Source organism: Mobula hypostoma, chromosome 6, assembly GCF_963921235.1.
Source record: "Mobula hypostoma chromosome 6, sMobHyp1.1, whole genome shotgun sequence".
Classification (NCBI taxonomy): domain Eukaryota; kingdom Metazoa; phylum Chordata; class Chondrichthyes; order Myliobatiformes; family Myliobatidae; genus Mobula; species Mobula hypostoma.
Genome location: NC_086102.1, coordinates 175,571,468 through 175,586,485, shown reverse-complemented (window position 1 = coordinate 175,586,485; position 15,018 = coordinate 175,571,468). Strand labels below are relative to the sequence as shown.

At 39.4% G+C, this 15,018-nt stretch overlaps 1 protein-coding gene across 6 annotated transcripts in view; it reads right to left on the bottom strand.

Moving 5' to 3' along the window:
• Positions 1–8,238: 8,238 nt before the first annotated feature.
• The window catches only part of pkp4 (plakophilin 4), a 179,678-nt gene continuing 172,898 nt past the window's right edge, over positions 8,239–15,018 (bottom strand). For all 6 annotated transcript variants that reach the window (XM_063052287.1, XM_063052289.1, XM_063052288.1 and 3 more), the window contains one exon: positions 8,239–9,196. In XM_063052287.1, the coding sequence (XP_062908357.1) occupies positions 8,951–9,196 (246 nt within the window). In that variant the 3' untranslated portion in view covers positions 8,239–8,950. The remainder of the gene's footprint in view (positions 9,197–15,018) is intronic.

The window sequence follows — 15,018 nt, the reverse complement described above, 5'->3', positions numbered from 1 at the left end:
GGGGCGATTCTTATGGAACCTCAGTTAGAATAGAGGAAGTCCTAGTATTTCAATGTGAACGAGTAACCGGAAGCAAAGCTTCCGATGTTCACGGTTCAAATTTATACTGAGTATGTCGCTATATACAACCGAAATTCATTTTGTTGCGGGCATACTCAGGAAACGGGAACACCTGGAGAAAACCAACGCATTCCACGGGGACATGAGGAATTCTGCAGATGCTGGAAATTCAAGCAACACACAAAGTTGCTGGTGAATGCAACTTTGCCCCTCCCACTTTCAAATCTCTTACTAGCTCTTCTTTCAGTTAGTCCTGACGAAGGGTCTCGGCCCGAAACATCAACTGTACCTCTTCCTAGGGATGCTGCCTGGCCTGCTGCGTTCACCAGCAACTTTGATGTGTGTTGTTTGCATTCCACGGGGAGGACGTACATACTCCTAACATATGATGCCGGAATTAACCCTGACGGCCGAGCTGTAGTAACATCGCTCTAACCAAGGCGCCCATAATAAGTGCTGCCACTACTAGATCTAACATTCATAACCTAATTCTCAACTAATGAAAACATATCCCAAATTTTAGTCATCCTCACCTCAAGGACCAAACACGTCAAAGTAATCTACCAATCATAAAACCAAAGGAAGCCATTCAATCCATTGAGTTTGTAATAGTTTCATATACGAGCCTCCCCAACTCCCCCCAGACCAGAAAATACTTTTAGATACAAACTGAATCTGTTTCCACAACTATCCCAGCTATTGTATTCAATCGTGAGTAGACTGCATGGTAGACTGTACTTTTTTCTATAGATGCTGCCTGGCCTGCTGTGTTCCTCCATATTTTGTGTGTTTCTAAGATCAATCCCTCCCACATAGCTCTCCATTTTTTTCTTTCATCCATATTCCTATCCAAGATGACTTCAAAATCTCCCTAATGTGTCCACTGCCACCACCGTCTCAAACAGCCATTTCCACGCACTTACCACTCATGTAAAAAAAAACTACCTCGAACACCCCCCCCCCACTTTCGTCCAACCACCTTAAAATTATGTTCCCTTGTATTAGCCTTTGCCTCATTGTAGACTCTAAACTCCATGTAAACCACATCCACTACTCCATTTTCATGAAATCGCTTTGTAACTACCTGGAAGGATTCAATCAGGCTAGCGGTGGGCAACCTGCCCTCAAATCAAACTATGCTTCTTCGATGGCTCTGAAATCCTGTCTTTAACAATCTTCCCCAATAGTTTTTAAACCACTGACAGAAGACTCACTGGTCCACAATTCCCATGATTATCCCCATCATCTTTCTTAAAGAAAGGAATAACACTTGCCATCTTCCAGTCTTCTGTGTGACCAGTGAGGACGCAAAGATCATCATCAAATGCACAGTGATCCATTCCCTCACTTCCCGTGGTAACCAGGGATCTATCCCGTCCGTCTTGGGGAACTTACTTATCCTAATGTTTTCCAAAAGTTCAAACATGTCTCTTTCTCAACATCGAGATGTTCCAGCATAATAGTCACCTGTTTTACACTAAACTCATTCGTTAAAATCCCCCTCACTGATGATTACTGAAGCAAAGTATTCATTAAGGACCTCCTCTAACTTCAGATATGCGTTGCCTCTTTTATATCCTGATCGGTCATCGACCTGTTCTCATACTCGTAGAAAGTCTTGTTTTTTTTTTGCCCCCTTAATACTGTTCATTGAACTCCTTCCTGGCTACCCTATGAAAAGCTTGTTATTTAAAATTGCATATTGAGACAATAATTCCGTAAGAAATGACGGGCATAATGACTTCTGTCACAAGCTCTCAAATTGCCAAATGAATTGGCAAAGGATTGGGAGGGTGTGTGTGAGAGGGAAAAGAAAACACTTGGGAACTTCAAAAAAAACCGACTGAAACAAAAGCTCGCGGGGACCTTTGAGAGAGCGGATGTTTCCTCTTGTTGAGGAATCTAAAATTGGAGAGGTCAATATTTAAAAATAACAGTTCACTCATTTAATGCAGACGAGGCAAAAACATCTCCTCTCAGAGGGAAATGATATTTTGAGTCCTTCCTCAAAGAACAGTGAAAGTGTTTTGAAGTAGTATTTTTTTTATAAAATTAAGACAGAGTTCGGAAAATACTTGATCAACAATGAGGTGAAAGGTTACAGCGGGTAGACAAGAATGCGCAGTGAAGATTAGAAACTTTATTAAATGGCGAGAAGGCTTAATCAGCTTGATTATGTTACTTCGAATTAGTATGTTCTAATATATCCGAAACTCGATTGAGTACTAAATGTTGATACATTAGTCCGGTTTCAGAAGTCACTGTTACCTCGTTCAATATCGCTTCACTTAGCCATCCTACTCCATACACGAAGTAATAACCCTACCAGTTTATGATTAAAAAAAAACACGGTGTAACACGGAAAACTTACGGACAAAAACGTGAATACTACGAAAAGATTTTCATCAAAAAGTTCTTGCAGTACAGTAATTACCCACACCTTAATCCAGTGCCTAAAAGGAAAATTATGTCCCACTAGAGAAAGGGAGTTTCTCCCCATGTGAAAATACGTTAGCTTGCCCCCTCTCCATTATGTTAAGCGAAACATCTATTTATTTCCTGTTTATACCTAGAAAGTGCCTATTGGGAATTACAACTCGAGCGCATTCCAGAAAAGTTAAAACATTTAAAACACCTTGAGGCAAAAAACAAAAAAAAAGTCAAATCACACAATGACGAAAATAATTCACTTTTACCGTCTTCCATATGCCAAACGTGAAACCACCTCAGTTCCAAGACACTGCGAGCAACTATTTGCACCGCGATAGAAAGAGCGGTAACAGCTGGTTTTGCATTTATTTTTGATTGCAAGCGGTTCATTGGAGGGAATCATTTCTCATTTACACGTATCTCCATACAATGATATCACTTGATTTAACTGCAGATGAAATAATTAAAAACAGATCCAAAGTATTTAAAAGATATAATACTTAACCCTGTTAATTCAAACGAACTGTAGTGACATGGGTGTCAATGGATTGGTGGAGGCCCCAAACGGAGTTTTTGGTAAATTAGCATTCTGAAAGGTCAGGTAACTGCTTCTCCCACTGTCCTAATCTCTCCCCTTCTGGTCCATCCAAATCGTTCTATCACCCAGCTTCTTCCCTCTTTCTCCATCAGCTACACACTCTTATCCCCTCTCTCTAACATTCCCCTCTAGCCTCCCTCACTCAAAGTCATAGAAAAGTACAGCACAGAAACAGACCCTTTGGCTCATCTAGTCTGTGCCAAGCTATTTAAACTTCTTACTCCCACAGACCTGCACCAGGACTATAGCCCTCCATACCCCCACCATCCGCGTACCTATACAATCTTCTCTTAAACGTTGAAATCGAGCTTGCATGTACCACTTGTGCTGGCAGAATGTTGCACACACACACGGCTCTCTGAGTGAAGAAGTTTCCCTTCATGCTCGCCATAAACTTTTCACCTTTCACCCTTAACCCATGACATCTAATTGGAGGCTCACCCAACCTCAGTGGAAAAAAAGCCTGCTTGCATAATTTTGTATACCTCTATCAAATCACTCCTCAATCTTCAGAATCAGAATCAGAATGAGGTTCAGGTTTATTATCACTGGCATGTGACGTGAAATTTGTTAACTTAGCAGCAGCAGTTCAATGCAATACATAATCTAGCAGAGAGAAAAAAAAATAAAATAAAAATAATAATAAACAAGTAAACAAATTACGTATAGTGAATAGATTAAAAAAAGTGCAAAGACAGAAATACTGTATATTAAAAAAATTGAGATAGTGTCCTAAGATTCAATGGCCATTTAGAAATTGAATGGCAGAGGGGAAGAAGCTGTTCCTGAATCACTGAGTGTGTGCCTTCAGACTTCTGTACCTCCTCCCTAATGGTAACAGTGAGAAAAGGGCATGCCCTGGGTGCTGGAGGTCCTCAATAATGGACGTTGCCTTTCTGAGACACCGCTCCTTGAAGATGTCCTGGGTACTTTGCAGGCTAGTACCCAAGATGGAGCTGACTAGATTTACAACCTTCTGCAGCTTCTTTTGGTCCTGTGCAGTAGCTCCTCCATACCAGACAGTGATGCAGCCTGTCAGAATGCTCTCCACGGTACAACTATAGAAGTTTCTGAGTGTATTTGTTGACATGCCAAATCTTTTCAAACTCCTAATAAAGTATAGCCACTGTCTTGCCTTCTTTATAACTACATCGATATGTTGGGACCAGGTTAGATCTTCAGAGATCTTGACACCCAGGAACTTGAAGCTGCTCACTCTCTCCACTTCTGATCCCTCTATGAGGATTGGTATGTGTTCCTTTGTCTAACCCTTTCTGAAGTCCACAATCAGCTCTTTCATCTTACTGATGTTGAGTGCCAGGTTGTTGCTGCAGCACCACTCCACAAGTTTGCATATCTCACCCCTGTACACCCTCTCATCACCACCTGAGATTCGACCAAAAGTGGTTGTATCATCAGCAAATTTATAGATGGTATTTGAGCTATGCCTAGCCACAATCTTCTGTGTTTCAAGGGATAAAGTCCTAACCTATTCAATCTTTACTTATAACTCAGGTCATCCAGGTCTGGCAAAATACTTCTAAATTTTCTCTGTAGTCTTTCAACCTTATTTACATCTTTCCTGTAGGTACTGTAGGTGGCCAAAACTGCACACGATACTCCAAATTAGGCCTCCAACTTTTTGTATAACTTCAACATCCCATCTCCTGTACTCAGTACTTTGATTTATGAAGGCCAGTGTGCCAAAAGCTTTCTTTACAACCCTATCTACCTGCGATGACAGTGAGATTGGGTTTCATTCTTCACCTTCCTTTTTTTTTGTCTGATTGCATAATCTACAGCTTTTTGTTGTCTCTACTTACATTTTCTGTCGCCATCTCTGCACTTCTTTCCTTCACCTTTTTAATTTATAATACTGTTACCTGATGGAAATAGTGCATTTTCATGAGGAGAAGCCCCTGTGTTCTGTTGGGCCCTCATTAGCTGTGCGGGAGCAGATATGGGAAACCATATGCTCCATTCAGACAGGTTCCATGCTACAGTGAAATTCACACCACAATAACTTTCAACCTTCTGTTTTAAGAAGACTTGAGCTGGACCAAGCCTGACAACTGAACTAAAGCTGCAGAATGCCCAAAGTTAAGTCAAGATAATTAAGAAAAAACATCAATATGAAATCATTGCAGTTCAAATGGAAATAGTCAAAGACATTCCTACTTGGAATAACTTCCCTTCATTTTAATTATTCTGTTTAACCACTCTCCTTTTGTACCTTGCTGGGACCATTTTTGTGAGTCCTTAGTGTACCATCCTTCCTCCCCTCCAGTATGAAATTTCAGTTCAGTAATCCTTCAGCAGAATGAAGAACTGCTCTTATCTTCTGTTGATTTTTTTAAAAATTGGTTTTCTCAGGTATGCAGACTGATAATTTTCTTTGTTGCTCTTCACATTCCAATTCTTGCTAAGTAAAAATCATTCCTTTTATTTTAGCAATTAGGAACAAGCAATGTATAAGCAATATTTGGAAGGGCCACCCATTCATCAGGGCTCACATCTTTTGATCAACTTTCCTCTCAGCCATCTTAATCAGATACATTTACCAAAGGAATGATCACAAGAAACGAACAACATGAGTATTAAGTTGGAGATGGATTGTAGTGGCATTCATTTCATCGTCACAGTTAAACTCAGGATATTGATTCTTGTTAATGTTACAATTTAGCTCCACTTCATAGTATCATATTAAATTGCTAAATTCACATTTACTTGGCTTTATCACTTTTTCATCATGGAATAAAGAATTTTGTATTTTTTGTCCTTTTAACTGAAGATTCCTCATCAGGGTTCACCACAGCTAATCAGGATTTTCTCTGCTGGTTTCTTGTAAACAGACAAGGGGGAAGACAACAATCCTGGACTAGATGGGAAACATTTTTAGTTAATTATATTACTTATGTATGATGAAAAGTATAACAGCAATAAGTAATGCAGACAGGATGCAAGGACAGTAATGGAGCAAATTATATTGTTTTCAAGGCTACTGACAAGGCACGTGTACCTCTGAGAAGATAAGCTTATGCTGATAGCAACACTAATTTTGTGATCCAAAAGATATGAAAAATAACTTAAAGCAAATACTTGATAAGCAGTGATTGTCTTGAACATGGTGTGAAAATATTATAACGACAGACATAAAAAATGTATGCTAAAATCAAGAGGGAATAAAACCTGATGTTGCTGCACAATAATAGCAATAAAAGTTGTTTGGAATTCATTAATATCGGAAACTCGTAATCTAGAATATTTAGTTAATACACTGGTAGTAAAAATTGAAAATGTCATTGATATTGTAAGTGCAATTATGAAGAAAGCACGACAGTGTCTCTACTTCCTTGTGAGTTTGTGAAGATTTGGAATGACATCTAAAACTTTGACAAACTTCCATAGATGTGCAGTGGAGAGTATTAACTGGTTACAACACAACTTGGTATGGAAGCACCAATGCCCTTGAATGGAAAATCCTACAAAAAGTGGTGGATACAGCCCAGTCCATCACGGGTAAAGCCATCCCCACCGTTGAGCACATCTACACGAAGCATTGTCACAGGAAAACAGTGTCCCTCATCAAGGATCCCGACCACTCAGCTTACGCACTCTTCTCGCTGCTGCCAGGAAGGTACACGATCCTCATGACTCACCCCACCAGATTCAGGAACAACCATCGGGTCCTTGAACCAAAGGGGATAACTTCACTTGCCCCATTATTGAAATGCTCCCACAACCTATGGACTCCCTTTCAAGGACTCTTCATCTCATACTTTTGATATTTTTATTATTATTTCTTTCTTTTTGTATTTTCACAGTTTGTTGTCTTTTGGACATTGGTTGAATGCTCAAGTTGGTATGGTCTTTCAGTGATTCTATTATGGACAACAAAGGTTTGCTTCCTGAATACAATTGTATGTATTTTATGGATTTTGGGCTGCTGATCATTAAATCACCATGAAATTTCCCTATCATACACCATTTTTTGTAATCACCTATATTTGTTATTTAAATTCATAATTCAAGTCAATTAAGATGTTGCCCATAACGTAAGCTGAAAATTTCTTTATCTTGCCCATGCTTAGGCATGGCAGGAAAGGTTTTAGAAAGACTATAAGAGCATCATGCACACTCCATTCCACGCATTGCATTTACATGTTCATATACTGGTTTACGCTCAAGCTGATGCACATGTTCTATGCTGTGTGCACTCATTATAAAATAATTACCTTTTCAATAGTTTTTGTGATGGCATAATATCTTGCCGATGTTGCAACAATTGCGAAACAAATACTTTGTTATATTTTTGTCTGGCGAGTATACGCTTAAATCTTAATGACAGAGCATGACTCCTCTTATTAAGAATACTGATGAACTCTACTTTGGGTGTAAAATTGGCAACCAAGATAAAGTCTGAGCTCCTCACATTTGTTGCATTTCCATTTAGACTTCTTCCCTACAAATCTTGGCGCTGTCAGTGATGAGCACGGTGGAAGTTTTCACCAGGACATTGTGGTCATGGAAAAACTGGATCAGGGCAACTGGAATCCATCAACGCTGGCTAATTATTGTAGGACTCTTAAGCACAAAGCCTCAGACACTTAGTACAAACAAAAATCATCAACAAAACATTTTTAGCTGAGTTGAACTATTGCAAAACATCAGCACTGATATGTAATTAAACATATTTAATAAAAGTTAATTTCTTGTTTCTCCAAATTCCTATGTGATACAAGTCATCTGAAATTATATTTGTGTTCAGCTTCAAGCGGTCTCTCATAACCAAAAGTAATTTCTAAAGGAGCAATACTTTTGAAAAAAAATTTGTTCAGCATTATGGATTTACTGAGTATGCCCACAATAAAACTAATCTCAGGGTTTTAGATTTTAACATATATGCACTTTGATAATAAATTTATTTTGAACATTGAGATCCATCATGATAAAGGTCATTACACTGAAACATTAACTTTGTCTCTCTCCATACATACTGACTAATCTGCTGAGTATTTCCAGTATTTTGCTTGAATTTCAGAATTCCAACACCTGCAGTTTCCTAATTCTAATAAATATTAGTATCAGAGAGCAAATATTGCTAAATTGGTGAAGAAAAAGAAAGAAAATCTTGAGCTCAGAACTTCAGTGTATGGAATGATCACATTTATTTATAAATGCATATAGCAAATGGCAGTGAAACCAGCCACAGAATGGGAATGGAAAAATAAGTTTTCAGTTTACTGGGAAATACACATTCTTTGAAATTACAAAACTTCTTTAAAACAAAATGTACTTATTTTCATTTGGATTAATTCATCTATTTTAAGAGTCCTGTATTTTAAAATTAACTTCAATACAGGACACTCCTTTAAGAAATGATTTCAACCTTGTTCACATGGCAGTTCCATATTTACACCAAAGAAAGCAAAATTTACAAGGTATATGGTATACATAATTTGAAGATTCAATATTTCAATAAAACAAAATGGACATATATATTTAAAATGTCTGTACAAACCAAAAGTAACACTTTATTCACAGAAGTTTCACATTTTATTTTGCTCATACATTATCCAACTTTTTTCTTCCATCGCAAACCTTTCATCACTTTTCCCACACCACCACCAAACTATAAAAGCTACATAAGTAATTTAAATCTAGTCTGACTTAAGACACTCATCAATTTTCCTTTTCAGTTCCTTTCATATCCTTATTCAATAGATCCACATCCTCAATCCCTTTCTTAAAAGTTACATTCACACTGTCTCCACTGGAATTCTTTTACATCAATGATTACTTACAATCAAATCGCAAAAATGGAGCAAAAAGACATTTTTCTTCTATTTTGTCTTCCTAATATTAAACCCAGGAGTCTGGGGATCCTGGGTACTGGTCTGCTCTGTAAGGCGGCCGTGTTGCGGAATACAAGTCTACATAATTAGTTGAAGTTTTTAGTCCACGTGATGTGTAATCTGCGACTGCAGGATAATGTATTTGGTCATCAAAATAAGGGTCTTCATAACTGTGGGGAGACTGCATATACATTCTGTAAGCATCATAATTTCTTCTGCTTGAGTCATCTTGACCATAGTACATCTGTGGATGCTGTAGAAATGTCACAATTAATAAAACAGAATTATAGCAACACAATATGAACTACCAACCCAGTAATATTTAATACAGGTGTAAAGGTAAATATTAAAGTATTTTGTAAAAAATGCAGTTGGTTACACAATGTGAAGGATATGAATCAAATATTGGTACTATACTTGAAAGTTCCAGTAACTGTTTTTCTATTTTCCATTGATTTAAAATAGATTTTGTATCGAGTTTTTGTTCCATTCTAGTCTTTCACTCAAGCAGTTGAGGAAATTGTTTCGTAGCCAAACATGACATTTTTCAGAAGTTCCCATAAGCTTGAAAATGAGGTAGATTGATTTTCAGAATTTAATCTGATTTAATACTGGCCAGTAATTTTCATCAAACAACAGGAATCCTGCAGATGCTGGAAATTCAAGCAACACACATAAAAGTTGCTGGTGAACGCAGCAGGCCAGGCAGCATCTCCAGGAAGAGGCGCAGTCAACGCCTCGGGCCGAGACCCCTCGAGGGTTATATACTGAAAGCTCAGTACTGCGTTACGGCTATAATGTATTGTAAAAAATGCAAGGGTGAAATTATGAAGAATTATGAACATTAAGTAAAGACTTACAGGCAAAATCAAATAAAATCCAAAGATGTTTTATCTGTCCATGAAGAGCAGGAGGATGTCGTATACTTGGATTTCCAGAAGGTGTTCGATAAGGTGCCGCACAAGAGACTTATAAATAAGATATGGATGCATGGAGTTGGAGGAAGTGTATTGGTATGGATAGTGGATTGGTTAACCAATAGAAGGCAGGGAGTTGTTATAAATGGGTGTTTCTCTGGTTGGCAGGGTGTGGTGAGTGGGGTGCCGCAGGGGTCGGTGCTGGGCCCGCAGCTGTTTACCATTCACATTGATGATTTGGAAGAGGGGACTGAGTGTAGCGTAGCAAAATTTGCTGATGACACTAAACTGAGTGGAAAAGCAAACTGTACAGAGGATGTGGAGAGTCTGCAGAGGGATATAGATAGGTTAAGTGAGTGGGCCAAGGTCTGGCAGATGGAATACAACGTTGGTAAATGCGAGATCATCCACTTTGTAAGGAGTAATAGAAGAGCAGATTATTATTTAAAAGGTGAAAGATTGCAGCATGCTGTTATACAGAGGGACTTGGGAGTGCTTGTTCATTAATCGCAAAAAGTTGGCTTGCAGGTACAAGAGGTTATTAAGAAGGCAAATGGAATGTTGGCCTTCATTGCTAGAGGGATTGAATTCAAGAGCAGGGAGGTCATGCTGCAACTATACAGGGTATTGGTAAGGCCGCACCTGCAGCACTGTGTGCAGTTCTGGTCTCCATACTTGAGGGAGGATATACTGGCTTTGGAGGCAGTGCAGAGGAAGCTCACCAGGTTGATTCCAGGGATGAAGGGGCTAACCTATGAGGAGAGATTGAGTCGCCTGGGACTATACTCACTGGAATTCAGAAGAATGAGAGGGGATCTTATAGAAACATACAAAATTTTGAAAGGGATAGATAAGGTAGAAGTAGGAAAGTTGTTTCCATTGGTAGGTGAGACTAGAACTAGGGGACATAGCCTCAAGATTCAGGGGATAAGATTTAGGATGGAGATGAGGAGAAACTGTCTTTCCCAGAGAGTGGTGAATCTGTGGAATTCTCTGCCCAAGGAAGCAGTTGAGGCTTCTTCACTAAATATATTTAAGAAACAATTAGACACGTTTTTACATAGTAAGGGAATTAAGGGTTATGGGGAAAAGGCAGGTGGATGGAGCTGAGCTTACAGACAGATCAGCCATGACCTTATTGAAGGTGGGGCAGGCTTGATGGACCGGATGGCCTACTCCTGCTCCTATTTCTCTTAGGATAAGAGCAAGTCCTCATTCAGCTTAAAGATCACTGAGCTGAAATATTAATTTTATTTCTTTTTCTGAAAAAGCTGAATATTTTCAGAATTTTCTGTTGTTAATAAAGAGTAGGGTCTCATAAGGACCAACCGAGTAACCATTATGTGGATATGGAGGATACGGTAAAGTTCTTAATGAATATTTTTCAGCTGTACTTACTCAAGGAGGAGGTTATGCCAACAATGTTTTCAAAAAAGTAATATTTTGGATGAGATAAAGAAGGTAAAGAAGGAAGTAATAAGAAATCTGAGTTCCTTTCAAAGCAGATAAAATCAGCACATGAGAAAGGAGAATATCCCAGGCTGTGGAAACCTGTGTGGGTCCACTTTATGAGTTACGCGCAATGGTCCTTGTTAGAACATGGAACAGTACAGCACTGGAGCAGACCCTTCAGCCCACAATGTTGAGCCAAACTATTTAAACTAGTAATTAAATGTCTAACTAAACTAATCCATCTGCCTAAGTAATGCCCATATCCCTTCATTCTCTGCACATTCATGTGCCTATCTAAAATTCTCTTAAAAGTGGCATCGTATTTGCTTCCTCCACCACTCCAACAGTGCACTCCAGGCACCCACCACTCTGTGTAAAATCTTGCCCTGAACATCTCCATAGAATTTACCCCCTCTCATCTTAAATACATACTCTCCACTATCACACATTTCAACCCTGAGAAAAGTATCAACTGCCTTGGCCTCTCATAATCATATCAACTTCTATTAGGACTCCCAACAGCCTCTGCTGATCTATAGAAAACAATGTAAAATTGTCTAATCTTTCCTTATAGAGGCTTGGTTGAGAGTGTGCTGACCTTTAGCATCACAACCTGGTACTCCAGCTGTAGTGCTGTCGACAAAAAAGCCTTGCAGAGGGTGGTTAGGGGAGCAGAGAAGGTTATTCGGGTCTCCCTAACTCTGTCCAAGACCTCTTTCAGAGTCGATGCCTTCAGAAGACACGGTACATCATTAAAGACCCCTCACACCCTCTCCATGAACTGTTTGTTCTTCTGCCATCAGGCAAATGTTACAGGAGCATCAAAACTAAAACCACAAGACTACTAAACAGCTTCCTCCCACAGGCAGTCAGACTGCTAAATAGCTGCTCTACCTGACTCTGCTTTGGACACTTTTAACTTGCACTGGACACTTATAACTTGATTTTAACTGACATGTGGCTGTTGTGTTTTACTATTTATTGTTACGTTTATTATTTAGCGTTGCGTTTGTTATGTTATGATTGCACTGCTCCTGGGAAACTCAGTACCTCGATTAATAAAGGCAAAAGTCCTCCCCACCACTGAGCACGTCCACAAGGAGCACTGACGCAGAAAAGCAGCATCCATCATCAAGGACACCTCCATCCAGGCTATGCTCTCTTCTCATTGCTGCCATCAGGAAGGAGGTACATGAGTCTTAGATCCCACACCACCAGGTTCAGGGACAGTTATTACCCCTCCACAGGGGTTAACTTCACTCATTGAACTGATTCTGCAAATTATGAATTTTCTTTCAAAGACCCTACAACTCATGTTCACGATTTTTATAACCTACTTGTTTAATATTGTTACTTTTTTCTTTCTTGTATTTCCAGTTTGTTGTGTTCTGCACATTGGTTGTTTGTCTATCTCTGCTGTGTGTGTTTTTCCACGATTCTACTTTGTTTCTTTTTATTTACTGTGAATGCCTGCAAGAACATGAATCTCAGGGTAGTATATGGTGACGTACGTGTACTTTGATAACAAAGTTACTTTGAACTTTGAAAAATGTTGCTAAAGCCAAAGATCAGGCATGATCTTATTGGACGATAGAACAGGCACAAAGAGACAAAGAGTTTACTTCTACTTCTGTTTTTTTATGTTGTTATAGAGAAGTTTGTTGGAGATACAAAAATTGTTCTTGAGATTAACAGTGAGGAAAACATTTTCAGCTCCTGCAGGATGTCAATGGATTGATAAACTATGTAGAAAAGCGGCACTCAGAATAAAATCCAGAAATGCGTTTCGGGAGGTACAAGTCAAGACAGTATACCATAAAATGGAAGTGAATGCAAGGTATCGTGGGATGGATGGATCTTGGACTGTTGAGTATAAATCCTTCAAAGTAACAAGATGCTTTAACAGAATGGTTAAACAAGTAGTAGGAATGCTTCCTTTTACTAACAATGATACATAATTAAGAACAAAGAAGTTCTGTTAGATTGCCAGTAAGATGGTAATTTAAGTACTATGATCAGATTTGGTCACAATATTACAGGAAAGATGTAACATTGCAGAGGAAGTGCAAGAATGTTGCCAGGATTAGCTGAGGAACAATTGAATTGGCAAGGGTAGTTTTCTTTCAAACAGAGGGGTTGAGGGGAGTTTTAACTTAAGTGTCTAAAAATATAAGGAGCTTAGATATAAACTTTGACTTCTGGCTTTGAGATACCAGAATGACCTATATTCCTTAGCAGAAGGGTCAAAAACCAAAAGGCATAGATTTTATATAACTAGTAAAAGAATTGGAGGGGAAAGGTGTATATTCCACTTCAGGCCCATATCAGGCAGGCAATGGAGGAGCTGAGCACCATGATCAGCAATCACAAAAGAACACACCCTGATGCCTTCCCTAGCATTGTGGGGGATTTTAACTAGGCCAGCTTGAAGAAGCCTTTGAACAACTACCACCAACATAACACCTACGGAACCAGAGGTGCTAACACACTTGACCACTGTTATATCACCATCAAAAACAGTCACTGTGCCATCCCACAACTGCACTTTGGAGGTAAAGTCTGATTAACTGGCTGTACTTCTACTCCAAACATGTAGGTCAAGAAGATATTCTCAAGGGAGACAGAGAAGCACTTAAAGAACTGTTTTGAAGTGGTGGACTGGACAATATTCAGGGATTTATCCTCAAATCTGAATGAATATGCCACAGTTGTCACCATTTTCATCAAGACCAGTATGGATGAGTATGTGTCTTCAAGAACTTACGGAACATACCCAAACCAAAAGATGTGGATGAACCAGGAGATTCATAGTTTGCTGAAAATTAGATCTGTGGCATTCAAACTTGGTGATCCAGAAATATACAAGAGTCCAGGTATGACTAACTGAAGGCTATTTAAGAGCAAGAAAGCAATCCTGATTGAAGTTAGACATGTATTTGGATGCATGGCAGCTCTGGCAGGGTTTGAAGGCTATTACTTCCTTCAAGCTGAAACTTAGCATCATGAATGCTTCTGATGCTTCACTCCCAGATGAGCTCAACGTCTTTAATGTGCACTTCGAAAGGGAGAATCAAAAACTACACCTGTGCAAATCCCTGCAGCATCTGGTGACACCGTAATCTTGGTCTGGGAGGCTGACGTCAGAACATCTTTTATGAGTGTGGTCCCTCACCAGGTGTCAGGCACTGATGTCTACCTCCTGTATGGCACTGAAAACCTGTGCCAAGCAAATGGAGAGTGTTCAAAGACATCTTCAATCTCTCACTGCTGCAGTCGGTGGTTCCCATCTGCTTCAAAAGGGCCACAGTCGTACCAGTGGCCAAGAAGAGTAGAGCAACTACTGACCAGCTGCACTCACATCTATTGTGATTAGGTGCTTTGACAGGTCGTCATGGCCAGAAGCAGCTCCTGCTGAAGCAAGGACCTGGTCCTGCTGTAATCTGCCTACAGCCTCAATAGCTACACAGCAGTTGCGATGTCACTACTTCTCCACTTGGCCTTGGATCATCTAGACAACAGCAATACGTACGTAAGGCTGCTGTTTATTGATTACAACTCAGCATTCAATACCATCATACCCTGAGTACAAATCAACAAGCTCCAAAACCTGGGCCTCTGTTCTGACCTCTGTAACTGGATCCTTGACTTCCTCACTGGAGAGCACAGTCAGTGAAGATCGGAATTAACATCTCCTCCTTGTTGATAT